The sequence below is a fragment of the Sus scrofa genome, chromosome 1 (assembly GCF_054392235.1).
Source record: "Sus scrofa isolate SSC_HxYL_T2T_F1_AM1 chromosome 1, Sscrofa_HxYL_maternal_Yorkshire_Landrace_v2.0, whole genome shotgun sequence".
NCBI lineage: Eukaryota > Metazoa > Chordata > Mammalia > Artiodactyla > Suidae > Sus > Sus scrofa.
Genome location: NC_139383.1, coordinates 33852171 through 33872028, shown reverse-complemented (window position 1 = coordinate 33872028; position 19858 = coordinate 33852171). Strand labels below are relative to the sequence as shown.

The 19858-nt window shown below is 36.4% G+C and overlaps 1 protein-coding gene across 3 annotated transcripts in view; it reads left to right on the top strand.

Moving 5' to 3' along the window:
* Positions 1-19858, top strand: part of LAMA2 (laminin subunit alpha 2) — a 592018-nt gene that overhangs the window by 524723 nt on the left and 47437 nt on the right. For all 3 annotated transcript variants that reach the window (XR_014803693.1, XM_084956512.1, XM_084956505.1), the window contains exons 45-50: positions 4953-5096; positions 6088-6221; positions 8082-8241; positions 11612-11736; positions 17952-18114; positions 18789-18933. Coding sequence is in view for 2 of the 3 variants with exons in the window: in XM_084956512.1 (XP_084812638.1) it covers positions 4953-5096; positions 6088-6221; positions 8082-8241; positions 11612-11736; positions 17952-18114; positions 18789-18933 (871 nt within the window). In the remaining variant the exon portion in view is untranslated. The remainder of the gene's footprint in view (positions 1-4952; positions 5097-6087; positions 6222-8081; positions 8242-11611; positions 11737-17951; positions 18115-18788; positions 18934-19858) is intronic.

Sequence of the window (19858 nt, the reverse complement as noted above, 5' to 3'; positions counted from 1 at the left end):
GATCCAGTGTTGCACCGGCTCAGATCTGGCATTGCTATGGTAGTGGTGTAGGCAGACAACTGTAGCTCCGATTAGATCACTAGCCTGGGAACCTCCCTATGCTGCAGGTGTGGCCCTAAAAAGACAAAAAAGACAAAAAAAAAAAAGAAGGAAAGAAAAAAGAATAGTTTTCAAGTCATCAGATTTAAACTCAGATCTTTTTAGATACTCAAGCCTTCCATCTCAAAAATTCCATTTAAAATTTTTTATTTTTTTATTTTTATTGAAATATAGTTGATTTACAATATTATATTAGTTTCAAGTGTAAAACATTTTTTGGCCATACCAAAAAATGTTCCACAGCATGTGGAAATTCCTGGGACAGGGATCGAACCTGTGCCACAGTAGCAGCCTGAGCCACAGCAGTGACAATGACAGATCCTTAACCTACTACACCACCAAGGAACTCCTACAACATTGTAAGTCAATATTTATGTAGATTATACTCCATTTAAAGTTATTATAAGGCTTCCTGCACACAGTGGTATCAGCTGAGTCTAATCTGGAACGCTGGGATGCAGGATCAATCCCCAGCCTGGTGCAGTGGAGCCCTAGGATGCGGTTTCAACCCCCAGCATTGCCACAGCTGTGGAATAGGTCACAACTGTGACTCTGATCTGATCCCTGGCCCAGGAGCTCTGTATGCTGCAAGTTGGCAAAAAAAAAAAAAAAAAGAAAGAAAAAGTTTTAAAATGTTTTAAATAAAGTTATTACAAAATAATGGCTATATTTGCCTCTTCTGTATTATTGTAGTTTATCTATTTTATATGTAGGAGTTTGTATCTTTTAATACCTTACCCCTGTTTTGTCCTTCTCTCTTTCCTTCCCCGCTGGTAACCACTGGTTTGTTTTCTACTTTTGTTATATGCATCTGTTATATATACTCATTTGTTTTAGTTTTTAGATTACACATGTAAGTGATAACATAGAATATCTGTCTTTGTATGATTTATTTCACTAAGCATAATATTCTCTAGGTTCATCCAGGATGTTGCAAATGGCAGAACTTCAACTTTTTATTGCTGAGTGACATTCCACCAGCATATATACTAGATCTTCTTTATGCTTAGGTTGCTTACATATCTTGGCTGTTATAAATAATGTCTCTATGAACATTGGGGTGCATGTATCTTTTCAAATTAATGTTTTCATTTTCTTCAGATATATATTCAGGGGTGGAATTGCTAGATCCTATGGTAGTTCTAAAAAATTCCATTTTTAAATATCTGTGAAGCTAAAATGAGCAGAAATAACCTTTCTTAATCTATCAACCTATTTTTTTTTTTTTTAGTAAATGGCCAAGAATATGATGCCCCCAAATGACACTATATTCTCTTCCCTGTATGTTCTTTTCTGGCTACCTCTAAAGAAGGTCACGACCATAAGTTCAGAGTGAATCTTGGAAAGAAACCCATGACCAATTGAAGAGAAGCCTAAAAAAAATGACAAAGAGATTAGTGAAGATGAAGAACATAAGCTACATTACATGGGTGCTAGGAAGTGCTTTTAAGTTCTGGAAGGAAAGATCACCTCTCGTAGGGGCGGGAAGATTTCCTGAAGTGAAGGATTTGAGCTGGGCCCTGGAGTGGGATAGTGCTGGACATGAGAAAAGAGGGTGAGGAAGGAGAATATTCTGAGGAAAGGGAAAAATGACTTGAGCCAAAGCAGAGAGAAAAGGAAGTTTCAGCGTCATTTCATCAGAGAACAGTCTAGGTTGCCAAGACAATTGTTAAAGTGAACATTAAACTAGAAAAGTCAGTGGAGGCCAGATCTTCTCATGTCTTGAATGATAAGTTAAGCAGTTTCTTTTAGCCACAGTTGTACCTGAGATAAACCTCAGTGGCTAAGAGAAACTGAAAGTTCTTGAACATGAAATGTAATATAATCACAGTGGTGCTGTTTGAATATGAGTCTGGAAGAAGGCAGCAAATTAAATAAGAGACCCAACTATAGCAGTTGCAGTGGCAAGAAGGAGGAAGAGATTGATGTATCACTCCTGTGTTTTGCCATGTTAAGTTTGAAGAAACAATAATAGTCACTATTCTCTGGTGAATTCATACACTTAACCACATTTTCTGACTTAGTTATCAAGTGGGGAAATATAGAAACTTTTATTATTTCTTTATTATAAAGAAATCTAGAAATATGCCCATATATATTCATCAATTATGAGTGCTCATCCATTCCACCCCAACCCCCTAGGAAGAAAGATAAAATTCTGACTTGGAGATATATAAAATCTGTCTCAAAATACAAAATGAAAGAAAGATATAAAAGTAATGTTTGATATATACAATGGAATACTACCTAGCCATAAAAAGGAACTAAACAATGTCATTCACAGCAACATGGATGCAGCTAGAGATTGTCATACCAAGTGAAGTTAGTCAGAAAGAGAAAGGCAAATACCATATGATATCACTTTACATGGACTCTAAAATTTGGCACAAATGAACCTATCTATAAAATACAAAGAGACCCACAGACATAGAGAACAGACTCGTGGTTGCCAAAGGGGAGGGGGAGCGAGAGGGATAGACTGGGGATTTGGGGTTAGTAGATGCAAACTGTTACATTTAGAAAGTACAGATAACAAGATCCTACTGTATAGCACAGAGAATTATATCCAATCTCCTGGGATAGACCATGATGGAAAAGAATATTAAAAAGAAAATACATGCATTTATATAAAATGTGTGTGTGTGTGTGTGTGTGTATATATATATATATATAATTGAGTCACTTTGCCTTACAGCAGAAATTGGCACAACATTGTAAATCAACTATACTTTAATAAAAAAAATTTTTAAGTGATGCTTGGAAAAAATCAACCATTGCTCATGCCTTTTAAGGAAATTTTCAATTACTTTTGGAAATGGAAGTTACAACAAAGTGCCTTTTTTTTTTAAAGATGTTAGAAATATGTAGGCAGCCAATTTTTTTTCAAATGGGTTTTGTACTAATTGAAGCTTACATATGCCTGATGTAGAAATATATTTGTAATCTGGCATGAGTGTCTGGATGTGGCCCTAATACATACTCAATATGACCAAGAAATTAAAGACATTTATTTTAAAGTAGATTCCTTTTGGTTTATTGACTCTGAAATTGAGTAGGTGATATTCTTTTTAAATGAATGACCTAGTTAACTGGATGAAATAATGCAGTGAAAATCCAATAGATATCATAATGGGATCCTCAGTAATGTTTAATTGAGTTCATGATGATGAATTGGTAAATAATGTGTGAGAAACCTACTTGTTAGTGATTTTTTTTGCTTATAAGTCTTAACTAAAGGATCACATTAGAAATAACAATAATCGACAGAAACAAATATCTTAAGAGGATGTCTGTTTCAAAAATCTTTCTGCTCTTATGAAATGGATATATGTCAGAGATTTCATCCAGAGAAACTTATAAATACTATGCTCTGATTTACTGTTTTTTAAGATAGATAAAAGACATACCTATAATTGGAATACAAAACATAAGGTATTTAAATGGAGAGATTAGTAGCTATCGACTGGTTACCAACAGTTTGGGTGACCTGAATATTCCAGATATTACGGGGAGAACAGTAATACCAATTGGCTTTCTTCCAAGTGTGAAAAGTGCCTACAAGGAATGCGAAAATGGAAGTTCACCCCTAGTGAGGGCCAAGAGGCTTCCTGAAGCCAGATATTTGAATCAGTAGGAAAGAGAAGGTTTTTTTAATCTTCCCCTGTCTCTGCCTCCTACTGTGAGCACACTAACACTGAGAAATGGACAAATTCTCGGAGTTCCCGTTGTGGCTCAGTGGTTAGCGAATCCGACTAGGAACCATGAGGTTGCAGGTTCCATCCCTGGCCTTACTCAGTGGGTTAAGGATCCAGCATTGCCGTGAGCTGTGGTGTAGGTTGCAGACGCGGCTCGGATCCCGCGTTGCTGTGACTCTGGCGTAAGCGGGTGGCTATAGCTCCGATTCGACCCCTAGCCTAGGAACCTCCATATGCTGCGGGAGTGGCCCAAGAAATGGCAAAAAGACAAAAGAAAAGAAAAAAGAAGAAAAGAAAGAAAGAAATGGACAGATTCTCTTTGAGTCCAAGCAACTACATTGCTGTCCTGAAAGTTCCCCTTTGATGGTTCACAGGAACTAAAGAAAATTAAATGAAATCATCAACTAGTGCTATTTGCAATTGAGGAAAGGCTCTGTAAATGTAAGTAAAAATTGATATGAACAGTGTCAGCTCTATTCACATAGTAATTCCTTTCTTAGCAATTTATAGTAATTTTTAAAGTACTCGTCAAGAGAAAAAGGAGCTGTTAAATACATTAGTAATGATAGCCACTGGAAATTATTTCTGTTCCATTTCCTGGCAACTTAATAAAAAGGTATAATTTATTCTGAAATGTATGTTCTGAGTGGAGTGATTAATATTCTTTTTGTTAGAACACCTAGAACAAAATCTAGTTGGCCTCTTTCAACTGGAAGAACATGAGAGGGTAGGTAAATTCCTCTTGAAAATGAAAAGAAAAATGGTTTCCTACCTTAAGTGATACCAAAATTGCTGAAATGCATATTGTAAAATTTCATTAACAACCTGAATGAAGATCTATACAATTATCTTAATGTAAAATCACCTTTTGAGAATGAGGTAAGAGTTTGTTAGTTACATGCTTCGAAAAATAGTAGCGTGCTAACAAGACGTGGGACTGTGAACAGCTCATTGTCAACATGCTGGTGGAAGGCTACTCTTCTGTGCTCTCATTATTGAGTATAATGATGTCTGCATATGAACACTTAATGATACTATTTGATGATGGAAAAATAACTTCAAAGAAAGAGATGATGATGGCTTCACGGTTGTTTGGGAGCTACTTCAAACTTTCTGAGAGATTTAGTCTTGGCTCTTTGTACCTTATTTTTCTTAAAGATCAAAGTATCTGTGTCTTCTGGGGGTGACTGCATTCGAACATACAAGCCAGAAATCAAGAAAGGAAGCTACAATAATATCATTGTCAATGTAAAGACGGCTGTTGCTGACAACCTCCTTTTTTATCTTGGAAGTGCCAAATTTGTAAGTCTAATGTTGAGCTTTTCTTGGGCCTACTGTGTATGCGGATAGACAAAGATTAATCCTGGTAGTGTGAAAAATGTATAGAAGCCCATAACATGGTCCCAAAATAGGCAAGGTAGCCTTTCAGAGGTGCAAACCTCAGAATTGTACCTCACAACTTTCTGAAGTGTCAAATTAAGTTAGAAGGCAAATGAAATGAAAACTTGTTAGAGTATTTAGGCACCTCTGCTTTCATTTGTGAGTATACAAGTGTTTATTTTGAATTATATTTTCAGATCCAGTTATTTAAGAAAGATTAATAGGAATAAAACTTTTAGAAAAAAAATTTTTCTCTAAGAAATTACAGTGAACTTTCATGTGAAATGAAATGGCAAATTGTGTACTAATTTCTTACCAATAAAAACTCTTCTGAGTCATGTTGAATTTATGACTCAAACTGAAATAGCAGGAATTATATCTAGAAGAGCTCAGCCCAAAAGTTCTAATTCCTTTCATTTGACCCATTTGACTTTGTATACATGGAGACCTTCCAAAATGAATAAGATTTTCAACAGACCACTCATCACATAAATCAATACTTGGAATTCAGAGGAGAAATTCTGGGTCACCTTGGGTGAAAAATCATACCTGGCCTCTGAAAAACATCAGTGCTCTTCATGAAAACAATGAATTCGGAACCCAAATATTTGCTTTTCTCTCCACCACAAGCATCAGTGTGAGAAAAGGCTTCTGTCTCAATGTTAGACCTGACTTGAACTGGGTGAATTACAACATTTGCTTCAGCAGTATGGACATTTGTGTTGTCTTAAAGATACAATAATAAAGTATTATTTAATCATAGACAATAATAGATCATATTCTTTGGGAATTTTTATCATGAATTCTAATTATTTCACATATCCGTAGATGGCATCCATTGAAAAGACTGCTGACCTCCTTTTCAGGGTGCTTTATGTCTGATGTCTATTGTTCGTGTGTTTCTCTGCACTAGATTGACTTTCTGGCTATAGAAATGCGCAAAGGCAAAGTCAGCTTCCTTTGGGATGTTGGATCCGGAGTTGGACGTGTAGAGTATCCAGATTTGACTATTGATGATTCATATTGGTACCGTATTGAGGCATCAAGGTAACTAATTCAATAGCGATTTAAGATAATTGACAGAATTTTGAAGTAGTTTCCTAATTTATAAGGAAATTTTTATTTCTGTTTCAAGAAGGTAGCTATGTAGATATATATATATATATGTATTTCATATATTACATACAAATATAAATGTATATGGATGGTGTCTTTGGAGGACCTGTTAGGAACTGACAAACCTTCAAGGTACTGAACAGAATGACTAGTCCATTTTGGCCCACTCATCTAGTCATCCCAATGAAACTTTGAGGTTAAGTTGTTTTCTGTTTACAGAAGAAGTACTGAGACTCACCCTTATTCAGGACAATCCAGAGCATAAGAGGTGCCGCTGGTGCCTGTTTAGTCTACACAGCAACCTTGGCTAAAGGCAGAAACAGTGTCTAAATGCTGGCATGAATATATAATATGCAAAATATAATATGTCTATACTACTAAAAATGGGAAGGAAGAGGAAATTGACTAATTCTATCTTTGAAGTTTAATTCAATTAACTTCGAATAGTGTATAGTTTACTTATAGAACCCAGACTTGTCCTCAATACTTTCCTCTTATTTTCTCTTCTTCTTTTTCTAATTCTCAACTGCCTGCTAAACCCAAAGCAGCCAGCAGTTGAGAGGTTTTGTTAAAGACCAAGGGCTAGAGAGGAAGTTGATCAGAGATGGGTAAAGAAGACTTGAAGATCAGGTGATTGTTGAATCTAGGTGATGGATTCATAGTTTCATTCTGTTTGTATATGTTTAATATTTTCATAAGAAAAATCTAAAAGAAACTTAATGAGAAGAAATATCTTCCATTCCATTTGTAAGATCTTCAGTAAAAGTGTGTGTGTGAGAGAGAGTACAACAAATCAAATGTGCTTGCATGTGTGATGGTAGGAGAGGGATTAAGTAATGTAGTGGGTGTAAGAATACTTACATTTATAAAGTACAGTTTTTATGAGAAGATATGTATTCTGTTAAAGGAGAACCTTACTTGATAAATTCATTCTATGGCTTCCATGTATTTCAGTTAGTATTGTACCCTCAAAGATAAAAAGATTACCAAAATGAGATAGCAGGGAGAGAAATAGGACATTAAGGTTTTGTTATGACTGCTTTTCTCAGAAGAGCGATCAGATTTTCATACTTAACAACTCACAGGAACGAATCACTTAAAAAAAAGAAAATGAAATACAATAATAATAGCTTTCAGAATTCTATTAATTGAATCTAAACCTGAACTTCTTCTATACAATTTGCATACACAACTCTGAAGCGTGGATGTTACACTCTACACATTAAGATGGTATGCCAAACAATAAATGATGCATAATTCCAGGAAGACTACTTCAGCAAATTTGGATCCAAGATACAATAAGGGATTTTAGGAGAAATTATGCAGCTTATAATGCAGAAGGGTGACTTATTTGGAGTTCACTTGCTGAATTAAATTAGATAAAATGCTAAATGAAGTAATACAAACTTGGTTAAATAGTCCATGTGAGTAAATAGCAAATTGTCTTGTAAAAGCAAGAGGAAAAAGACTTTCCATTTAACCAAAAGCAATTCCATCAGCTAATTGCTGCTATGTCATTTCCTATCAATGGACACACTCAGAATCAGGGTATATTGCCCTCTGGTCCTGGTTAAATCTGACAGTAAACATACAGCAAAGATCAAAAAATAGGTTTTGATTTGCAACTTTATTGAATATGGAATGTTTGAAGCTAAATACCCAGCTATCAGTTAAATATTCCAAAACAAGTGTCTGCATCTTAGACCTTTTCAATCTGAAGTGATCAGAAATAGGATACACATTTCATTTTCTGTATTTTCTTCCATTTCATTTCAATACGTACCCTGGAAGAACTGGGAGAAATGGAACTATTTCTGTGAGAGCTCTGGATGGACCCAAAGCCAGTATGGTGCCTAGTACATACCATTCAGCATCACCTCCGGGGTACACTATTCTAGATGTGGATGCAAATGCAATGCTCTTTGTGGGTGGCTTGACCGGAAAATTGAAGGTAACGTGTTCTCCCTGATCCTGTTTATTTCATCTCTGAACACAATCCTTGGCATGATTACTTTGGGCACAGGCATAATAAAGCATTGCAAAAACTTGGCTACTTTATACTTAATTTGTTTTTATGAAAACACCAATGTATTTTGAGTAAGAATTTTCTTCCTTGGAGTTCCCGTCGTGGCGCAGTGGTTAACGAATCCGACTAGGAACCATGAGGTTGCGGGTTCGCTCCCTGGCCTCACTCAGAGGGTTAAGGATCCGGCATTGTCGTGAGCTGTGGTGTAGGTCGCAGACGCAGCTCAGATCTGGCATTGCTGTGACTGTGGTATATGCCAGCAGCTCTAGCTGCAATTGGACCCCTAGCCTGGGAACCTCAGTATGCCACTGGGTGTAGCCCTAAAAAGACAAAAAAAAAAAAAAAAAAAAAGAATTTTCTTCCTTGAATATCCAATCTGGAAACACAATCCTTTTAAACCTATATGTATTTACGTAAACACTTGTTTTTTTTTTGTTGTTTATTTTTTTGCCCTAATCTGTGCCATCAATTTTTCAATATTCTTACTTTAGTTGCCTCAAGAGTGAAGTGTTTTTTAAAGATACCTAATTTTTTGAGTCACTTTATGATTTATTGATATGAAGTGCTATAAAGTTCAAACTTATATCTAATTAAAAGATTTGTGAATACTTTGGGAAATATCACAGGAGCCATAAGCCTCCAAATCATGATCAGATATTTAAAGTTTTCAAGTTGCTCTTCTCATTCTTATCGAGCAACGCACTTAATATTCATAATTGCTTCGTGACAGGTCCTTGTGCATTTCAAATTGCCAAGTGCCTGCATTTTAAAGAAGTTCTTGTTGATTAAATGGAATTAGGTGGTGGAAAAAGACCTTTGGGTGAGATGTGATAGCACAACCAAATATAATGGATAATCCTGGGCTTGTCAGAATCATTCTGGGATGAGATTAGTCAGAAAATGTGAAAAGCCACGGTGACCCCAAATTTATGAGAACTCAACCTTCATATAAAGGGAGCTTGTTTTATTTGCTTTGTGTATGAGGTGTGACTCTAAAGTATTGGAATGGATTCCACAACTACACACTAAAGTCATCCTCATTTCTTAGAGCTGCATATAAATATATATGGTACATGGTAATATATAGTCATAGTACCAAATTTCTCTCCTCCTCAGAAAGATAAATATAGGGGTAGCACTGAGTAATTTAAAAAAAAAAAAACACATAAATTTTGAAATTAAATCCAGGTTGAATTCTTGCTCTGTCACTTACTAAAATATGAGCTTGGGCAACTCACTTAACCCCTTGGGCTTCAGTCTTCTTAACCAGAAAAGGGACATAAAAATATCTACCTTGTTTGCATAGTGTGGGATATAATAATAAACTTTTATAACATAGAGCCCTTAACTATGTGCTAAGTAACATTCCAAATAATTTACATGAATTAACACTTAATTTTCATAACAGCCCCAAAAGATAGCAAGTATCCTCCTCCTTTTATAGTTAAAGAGTCTAAGTAAGAGAGAAGTTAATTAATCAAGATCACACAGCAATTAGTGTTTGGAACTGGAATTTGAACACTTATAACCAGGCTCAGGAATCTCTACTCATAATCACCATGCTTTAGGACCACAATGAATCATGAGAAGATGTGCATAAAATTTAAAACAAATGCCTAAGATACAGCAGTCACACCTTCAATTGCACCTTAAATCTTATTGTTATTCAGATGTCATTAGGCATAAAGAAATTTCTTTATGTTAGTCTTAGGGAGAAATAAAAACCAAAAACAGGCAGATGAAATCTATAGAAAGTCTTAATCATTTTGGCCAAGAGTTTCAAGGCTCCTGACACACCAGACTATGAACCAAAAACTGAAAACAAATAGCTAAAGCATATGCTAATTAAAAGGCAGAGGAAAATACCCCAAGAATCATTTTTATGATGCAAGAAGGAAAAGCAAAAAGCAAGTAAAATCCACAAGTAGGATAATCAACCTCTGGAAAATTAAGAGCAGCTTCCACGAATGACAGAATTCCAAGGACTATTGCTGGCTTGTAAATATCACCATCTGACAGCATTCCCTCTCCATATCAGTGCCCCACTTGATCGTAGCCATAGGAAGATGTACGTGTTGAGTTTAACCTAAAATTATAACTACAAATTTTGACCTACATAGTACCCATTTTCTTCTATTTGTTTGAAAAGCCAAACATATCAATTCACTTTTTTTCTTCCAGATCATTCAGGTAAATGTGGAGTTGCTTTGGCAAAGTGTTTCTAAAGTTCTACAGTGGTAATATGTCAAAAGAAACAGTTGTTTAAATGACCACAAGATGGGGTTCCCGCCGTGGCACAGTGGTTAGCGAATCCGACTAGGAACCATGAGGTTGCAGGTTCCATCCCTGGCCTTGCTCAGTGGGTTAAGGATCCAGCGTTGCCGTGAGCTGTGGTGTAGGTCACAGACACAGCTCAGATCCTGCATTGCTGTGGCTCTGACATAGGCTGGTGGCTACAGCTGCAATTCGACCCCTAGCCTGGGAACCTCCATATGCCATGGGAGCGGCCCTAGAAAAAGGCAAAAAGACAAAAAAAAAAAAAAAAAAAATGACCACAAGATTCACTAGAGTGGATTGGATCATTCCCTTTCCACTTGGCTATGCTGTCTATCCAGCTTAAGACTTTCCCCTGTGAGAATGACACCAAGGTTGTCATTCAACAAATGTCTAGCATGCCCCTATTAAACATCAGGCTTTGTGCTGTATACACCAGCAGACTACAACAGCATGGTCCCTTCTCTTAGAAACTTACTCCATCTCATCCTTCTCCTGCAGTGGACACCTGCTTAGTAGAAAAGGAGATGAAAAATTGGGTTCTGTCGTATCATAGGGCAATCCACGTGCCAGTTTTTCTTCCCTTTGTGCAGTTACTGTGTAACCTTTCTCATAATCTCTGGAGAGAAATCTTCTTCCAGCTGTAGGAGCACTAATATTTATTTAACACCTTCTCTGTGCCAAGCACTGAATGTGGTACCAAAAATAAATTCTTAGTTACTTCTCCTAATAGTCCCATGTTACAGCCCAAAAAATAGAATATAAAAGAGAATAAGCAGCTCACCTAAAGTCAGAAGTTCAGGAGTGTTTATTTACTAATAGTGATAAACTAGTATAGCACCAGAATAACCAGGATCTGTGAGGAAGTAATATGGTTAAAAGATGGATATGGACACAGCCAAGATTTTCGCAAAGCATGGATAATGTCTACTCCAGATTCTGCTGCTCATAACTCTCATGGGTACTCTTAAGATTTTTTTGGTGAAATCTTAAATTGTAATAAATATGTTTCTCTCTGTAGAAGGCTGATGCTGTGCGCGTGATTACATTCACTGGCTGTATGGGAGAAACGTACTTTGACAGCAAACCTATAGGGTTGTGGAACTTCCGAGAAGTAGAAGGTGATTGCAAAGGATGTACTGTCAGGTTAGTTGTGATGATGACTCTGCCAGGGTCTGTCTGGCCTGTACCTCACTAAACCTCTGATTTTATTGTGCAGTGTTCTGTTATCATGTGGATGATGTGTAAAAAGTTTGAAATGATTGTGTTCAGAAGTGGATTTCCCAGGGAGTGAAGAAACTTCGAGTCCCCTCCCACATTTGTGCAGGCAGTTTCCAAGGCCCCGGGAAGGACCCTAGCAGTACTTTGATGTGGTCATATGTTACTGTAAAACTTTCAAAGCTAAGATATTTTATTCCCAATCAGTTAAGACTACTGTCTCTTTCCACTCCCACTTACCTTTATGTCCCAGAGGTGTTGTGGGTCTGTGGTTATTCTGTAGTCATAATTTATTTTTACTTAAAGAAAATTCCCCCTAACCTGATAGAGTTTCAAGCCTCTCAGAACTTGTATTCACTCTGCTGATGTTTACAGCCAAATGTAGAAGGTATGGCAGGTTTTATTGCCTACCGTGTTCTTCAGATGACACATTGCATCCTGTAAGGGTTTCAAGTGGAAACCCATGGGACCTAAAGATTCTGATTAACTAGAGAAGGAGAAGTAGAGGCTGAGGTAGGCCAGGAGAAAGTTCCCCAGTAAACATCATTAATTATAAGTTAGAGGTTAGAATGCAGGAACTCAAAAATATTTAACAAGCATATAAAGCATTTATAGAGAATACATATATAGAATAGAATATTAGATATGCTATCATCTATCTGAATAGATGATATAAAACAATTAGGTACAAGTAGAGGATTTCTCTGCATAAAAACTTAAAGCTCACTGATTAACTGAACCTACAACAATTTCAATTACATTAAATTGAAGCAATAAAATTTAAATTAAATACCTGGGAGCTTGATACACACACATAGCAACTCTAAAATCATTAAGCACTATGGTGTTTATATTTTTTGTTTCCAATATGAAGGGTACATGTACACTGCTGGACCTAAATTCCCCATTAATGTAGCAGAGTATACGTTATACTTACTTCTCAACATTTCTAAAAGTAGCCCAAAATATTCTTTCTCTAGCAGTTTTAACTTCCAACTTTCTACTTTTTTTAATCATCATAGACCTGTCAGCATGGCACTGAGGACAGTCTGAAAGCCTGATCCATTCAGAATTTCAAGTGGTTTTATCAATATTTTTTATTTTTTTTAAGGATGCACCCACAGCATATGGAAGATCCCAGACTAGGGGTCAAATCGTAACTGCAGCTGCTGGCCTGTACCACAGCCATAACAATGTGGGATACGATCCAGGTCTCTGACCTACACCACAGCTCACTACAGCACCAGATCCTCAGCCCACTGAGCGAGGCCAGGGATCGAACCCGCATCCTCATGGATACTAGTCACGTTCATTTCTGCTGAGCCACAATAGGAACGCCTCAATAATTTTCAATAGAATCTAATATAGAATGGTGTCCATAGAATTCTTTCAGTACAATGACGTCAATATTAGTATTCAGCTACTCACAAATCAATAGCGGCTTTTCCTTAAACTTTTTTTTTTTGGTAAATTTATAACTAAGATTTTCATAAGCTTATTATCAACTAAACAGCTAAAGCATTTAAATATCCTCTCAGCAGTTCATACTATGTGTTACGACTAGCATAGCTAATTATCAATGCTGCAAAGATCTCATGCCTTTAGTGTATAAGATTATATGAATTCACATTTAATATATAGAAATTTATATACATATTCACCTATGTTTGTATATATATATGTGTGTGTGTGTGTATGTGCATATATAAATTTCTATAGCGTTTTTCACGTTACAGAGATTCACACTTCCTGATACGAAGATGAATACAGCCCAATCCTAGCCATCAAGAAACTTATAGCCAGAAAGGAAGAAAAGACAGATACTAAAATAGTCAAAGTGCAAGGAATAATAAAAATCCTCTTAAAAAGTTACACTCAGAGTATGCTAATTTTATTCACAGGATCTGCTTCATGGAGGAGGTAACTTTAAGGTGGGCCTTGACATGGAGTAAGGGTCTGAAAGAGGAGGGAGATAGCAGATAGAAGGGGAACATTCTAGTCCCAGGGACTAGTGAGAACACAGGTAGGAAGGCTGGAAAGCCAGAGCATCTGTTATTACACAAAGTCTGTTGAACTATAACACGTGCTTCATAAATGTGAATTCACTCAGGGATGGCGAAGGGGAGAATGACGTCAATAAGGTGCAGAGGTCTCATTGGTTCATACACACTTCTTCCCAGAACATTAGTGTTTTGCATCACCAAGTAAAGGCAGCTGAATGCAAAGTAAACCAGTGCAACTGAAGACACCAAGCTCAAGAGTACTGGGTCCAGGAGACAGCCTTCTATGTCCATTCAGCCACAGACTTGCCCTTGGTTTGGCCAAGCCTTCTTAGAAGTGTTCATTGCCAGGTCCTTTGCCATCATTGTGCATTTTTACCACATCTGTCATTCAGTACTGTCAACCCTTCCTTACGCTCCTTGCCTACCTTCAGGTAATCCTTTTAAGCTAAAGTTCTACATTTACTAAAATAATTCCTTATTTTAAAAATTCTCAACATACCTGTTTGAATTATACTAATATTTTGATCAAAATAGTTACTATTGGGAGTTCCCCTTGTGGCTCAGTGGTAACAAACCCGACTAGTACCCATGAGGATGCAGGTTCAATCCCTGGCTCTGCTCAGTGGGTTGAGGATCCCACATTGCCATGAGCTACAGTGTAGGTCGCAGATATGCTTCGGATCTGGTGGTGCTATGGCCATGGCATAGGCCAGCAGCTGCAGCTCCAATATGACCCCTAGCCTGGGAACTTCCATATACCGCAGGCACAGCCCTAAAAAGACAAAAAAAAAGATTGTTACTGTTTTTTGAGTGTTCTGATTACAAAGTTCCACAAGTTTTGAGCGGCCTTCCCTAGCCCTATTCTTCCATAAGCCCTGGTATTTTTAGGAATAATTTTTTTGGAGCTCCCTATGTGCGTTTGTTTTCTTTACAGAAGAACATATATTATATTTTAGCATAAGACTAACGGTTCCATTTTTAAAGCAGAAATGACTGTATGGGGGAGATGAAGGAGACAAGGCCACAAGACAGCCTTATAACACTTTGTAGAAGATCCTGAAATGTCAGTTTGAGAAATCTGCATTTAGTCATTAGTCAGCAGAAAGGATATAATTTTTGTAATGTTTTAGAAGGGGTTATCTGTCAGGGCTATAAAAAAGAAGTGTACCTTATTTCTCTTAAACTTCTGAAAATCACATTAAGATTAAAATAAAGAAAAACTGCTACAGGTAAAACATATTTAGCTGAACACTGAAACAATGATGAAATATTAATATATTAATCTCCAATGTACATCTAGTTCCAAGGTTAACAAATTGTACATGGAAGAGCGTGGCTACTCCAAACAGCATAATTAATCCCTACTAACCTAACCAGAAATCAAGGTTCAAAAGAGAAACACAAAAGACAAATTAGGAAGCTTAGCATTTATTCATTATAAAAGAATAGACACTCTTCCTGGGAAAATGAATTCAAAAATGAATAGGAAAATTCTAGTATAATGTTAGGTATTGAAATAGCACATATCCTACCTGGAAAGATCCATTTTTTCCCCCACTTCAATGTCACCAATTTGAAGCCAGACTGGCTTTTGGCTAATGAATTAAATGAAGTAGGCTAATCTATATCTGTATATTTTGCTGTTTTTGTACCAAATTCTTGCTTGCACATGTGCCTGTTGCTTGAATAGAAGAATCTCCTAGAGGAATAGACTTGGAATAGGCCTCAGAAAACATTCAGTGGCCTAACCCTTTCATCTCGGAGTGGAGACACTGAAACTTGAAGTGTTAAGTGACTTGTGAGATTCCACATCCAATTCCAGGGTACCTGCCATCTACTCTGCTTTTTTTCCATTATGTGTCAAGAAAATTAATAGAGTAGGATCATAACATCAACATGTTAACATTGAAGAGTTTTTGTACAAGAAAAATGAAATGTGACTTATTTTTTATTCCAGTGCTTATCTGGACATTATTTAGTGGAGCTGTATTTTTTTTATTTTCAAGTTATAAGTAACAATGCATTGGGCCAAAGCATTCAGGAAACTGTCAACCACGACTCCTCCCCCCTCCCACCCACTCTTTCTGGAATTGTCATTGGCAGGATGGCAGGATGTAATGCAAAATCCTAGTATTTCAGAACCTCACAGAACTTCTTCTTAATAGATTCTATATATTTTCTTATCTCAAATGTAATGCTACGGAAGTTAATGGATTTGTTTTAATGATGAAGGAAGGCCAAATAATAATTGATTTATTCACTACCACCTATATTGCTAATAGGCTAATTTAGTTTCTCAAACTTTTGGTTAGCCCTTTTCATGAATATTGACAAAAACATATTTTAAGTTAACATTATAAAAAAGTAGGACTTCATCTGACCTTATACCTACTTAGCTATAACTTAAAATTACAAAGACCTGACTGTGAAAGACACAAATAAGACTCTTTCCCTTCCTTTCATTTTCAGAGTTTTATTTCTTTTTCAGAAACAGAAAGCCAGCTTGTCTAAAACATGTAACACTTCTTGTCTACGGCCATACCACCCTGAACGCGCCTGATCTCATCTAAAACATGTAACACTTCTTCCTCCACAAGCCGTTTAATATTTACACACTATTTTTTTTCTCATTAGCCAAGATTTCATGCAAATAATATTCTAGGCTCTTGTTATTTTATATCACTGTAATATTTCTCAATGTCCCTTCTCTACCCTTGAGCTAAGGCACACTCCAATTTCAAAGATTCAAATACACATTAATATGCAGATATTTAAACTTTAAAAATGTCTCCACAATCGAGACTTAATCTGTTGACATCAGTTAGATAAGACAGATAGATGACAGATTTGCAGTTTTTTTTAATAATTTTTACTTTTATTGGTTACACATTATGCAGAAATCCAAAAGTAACAATAAATACTTGATGGTAAAATTTAAAATAATGAATTAACCATTATAATTAAAATTCATTTCAGTAGGTGATACCTAACATTCCATAACATTTGGAGGGAAACTCTTCTGTCCTTGAATCCTAATTTCAGAAATACAGGAGTAACATGGAATAAAGCTTGAGTCTTCACACCTCAGATTTGCGTTTGAAAAAGAAATCTTTCTGGAGTTCCTGTCATGGCGCAGCATAGACAAATCCAACTAGTAATCATGAGATTACAGGTTCCATCCCTGGCCTCACTCAGTGGGTCAGGGATCTGGCATTGCCATGAGCTGAGGTTTAGGTCACAGACGAGGCTCAGATTTCGGGTTGCTATGGCTGTGGCATAGGCCTGCAGCTGTAGCTCCAATTTCTAGCCTGGAAACCTCCATATGCCACAGGTACGGCCCTAAAAAGCAAAAAAAGAAAAGAAAGAGAAAAAAGATATCTTTCTAAATGTTTTATTTACAAGACTTAGATATTCATTAATTATTCAACCAATATTGATTGAATATATATTCTCTGTGAGACAATTTGCTTTACTAAGGTCCCCTTCATTCTACAAATATTTACCAGATTCTGCTATGAACTGAGTACTACACTAGATGCTGAGTTTGTGCCTGGCATAAAGCCTTGCCCATAATCTTTACTTGGTTTCATGGAGCCTACATTCTGGTGAAGAAGACAGATCAACAAACATACAAAGAGAGGAATCCTTACTGTCTGAATCTAATCTGCCCAAAAAAACCTACTGAATAGGAAGAGTTCAGAGAATAGGGACCTATATTCCATTATTTTTTTTCCTACAATTCTAAGTACCTTTTGATCACCTTCACCCATTTCATCCAACTCCTATTCTCTATTATGTTATTATGTATTTGGGAAATGTAATAATGCATTCTCAACCCATTCCAAAACCCCACCGGTTCATACCACTTAAACACCAATATAACCACAAGCACTTCATCAAAAACATTTAAAACATCAGTGATCTAGTTTTGAACACCTAATGAAGTCCAAGTGAGAGGTGGTGGTTATTTGTTCTGATGGTTGCCGTGGAGTTGGAGAGAAGGGTAAGGATAGAAAATATATATGGCATGGTTTCTGCCTTACAACAGCTTACAATCCAGTCACAGAAAACAGTTCTTCATGTTGAATACTGATGGACCAAACAGACATTGTCTGCTTCATATGAAATGTCTCTTTTCAGTCCTCAGGTAGAAGATAGCGAGGGGACTATTCAGTTTGATGGAGAAGGCTATGCACTGGTCAGCCGCCCCATTCGCTGGTTCCCAAACATCTCCACTGTCATGTTCAAGTTCAGGACATTTTCTTCAAGTGCTCTCCTGATGTACCTTGCTACACGAGACCTGGTAAAAATATGCTGATCTTTCATGATTAAAAATGTCTTTGCTTCTTTTTTGGTAGGGTTCCAATACAGTGATCACTTTTTGTTGACTTATTATTATTCAAAGGAGTCTGGGATGGCTGTGTAATAGCCAAGAGTGGGTAATACATGGTATTTATATATTTTCATCAGTAACTTTAATTATAGTTACAACTTAATAATTACTTATTTTCAGTATAACTCCTTTTTAATTCTTTAAGAGAAGCACCTGCTAAAGAGTTCCCTAGTGTGGGAACATGGAGCAGCAAAACTACTTCCTTAGTCTTCTAGAGATCTAAGTCAAAGAGTGTTTCTGAATATCCTCATTGTTTTTCCAGGTCGGTGTTTCTTAGTAAATTCTTTCAGGGAACATACTTTTTAGTCGGCTTAATATGTATTCAAAAAACCCACTTTTTACTCCTATCGTAAAAAGGATACAACCTAGTGATTTGGTTGTGACCATTTACACCATAGTATCACACCCATAAACATTCACAAAAGAGTAACACCAATTCTATTTCCAAACATGGGTTTCAATTACACATCAGCACATTCAGTAGTTTTGCCATAAAGCCCTATTCGAAACCCCACAAAGAGAGGGAATGCCCACATATTTCTCTGTGTATCTAATCACTGGTATATTTTTATTCTATTTCATAGAAAGATTTCATGAGTGTAGAGCTCACTGATGGGCACATAAAAGTCAGCTATGATCTGGGTTCAGGAATGGCTTCCGTTGTCAGCAATCAAAACCATAATGACGGGAAATGGAAATCATTCACCTTGTCAAGAATTCAAAAACAAGGTGAGTTTCTCCAGTAATAATGCACTCTGAGCCCCAGTCATGCTATCCAAAGCTCCCATGTACCTAATCATGAGGAAGACCCTGTCCGTCATTTTAGGTACTCATGAATCCTGTGAAAAATTGATATAGTCACTTCTTTGGCTTATATTATAGGTGGTTTAGGTTAGACATGACTGATCGAAGAGCCAAATGGTTCTCTGTCATTTTCTTTTGAAACTGAGAGCTTAATTTGAAAGCATAAAACTGTCTTACAACTTGTAAAATTATATCCTGTAGTAGATTTGAAAAGGTTGTATGTTTTCCTTTCCTTCCCAATTTGCCACAGTGTTTCTTTTGGAGGTAGAATCTGTAGATGATAGTACACAGCTACCAGTTCTTCTGCGCTTTTTGAAAATGCCAAAAATTTGTGTGTGTGCAGTTAATAATTGATTGATAACAGTGTAACATTTTTGTGGTTCCAGGATATTTCAGAACATTTTCACAAACATTATTTCATTTGCTCATATAAGCAGGTATTTTGTTCTGGTTTAGAGAAAAGAAAATTTAGTCTCAAACTTACATGTGATCACAAACATATATACATAAAATCTCACCACCAAGACTGAAATCCAAGCCTATTCTGCTACTGTTATCTTAGTATAATTCTCCTAATTCTCTGTACTATGGTGTTATCAGTATCTGCAAATGAAACTTTGATACTTATTTCATATAATTACACCTAATTCATTTTGAACATGCCAGTGTGACATTCCATGGAAATGAAAGTATAACTTTGCACCATCCTTCATTCCTGCATTTAACAAATATCTGTCAAGCACATAGCAAGTACTATGCAAGGATTAAATGAAGTCTATGATAAGTCCTTGTAGTTTAAAGGGGGAGATAGGTAAATCAATCAGTGGTTTGAGAGTAGAAAGCTAATTGT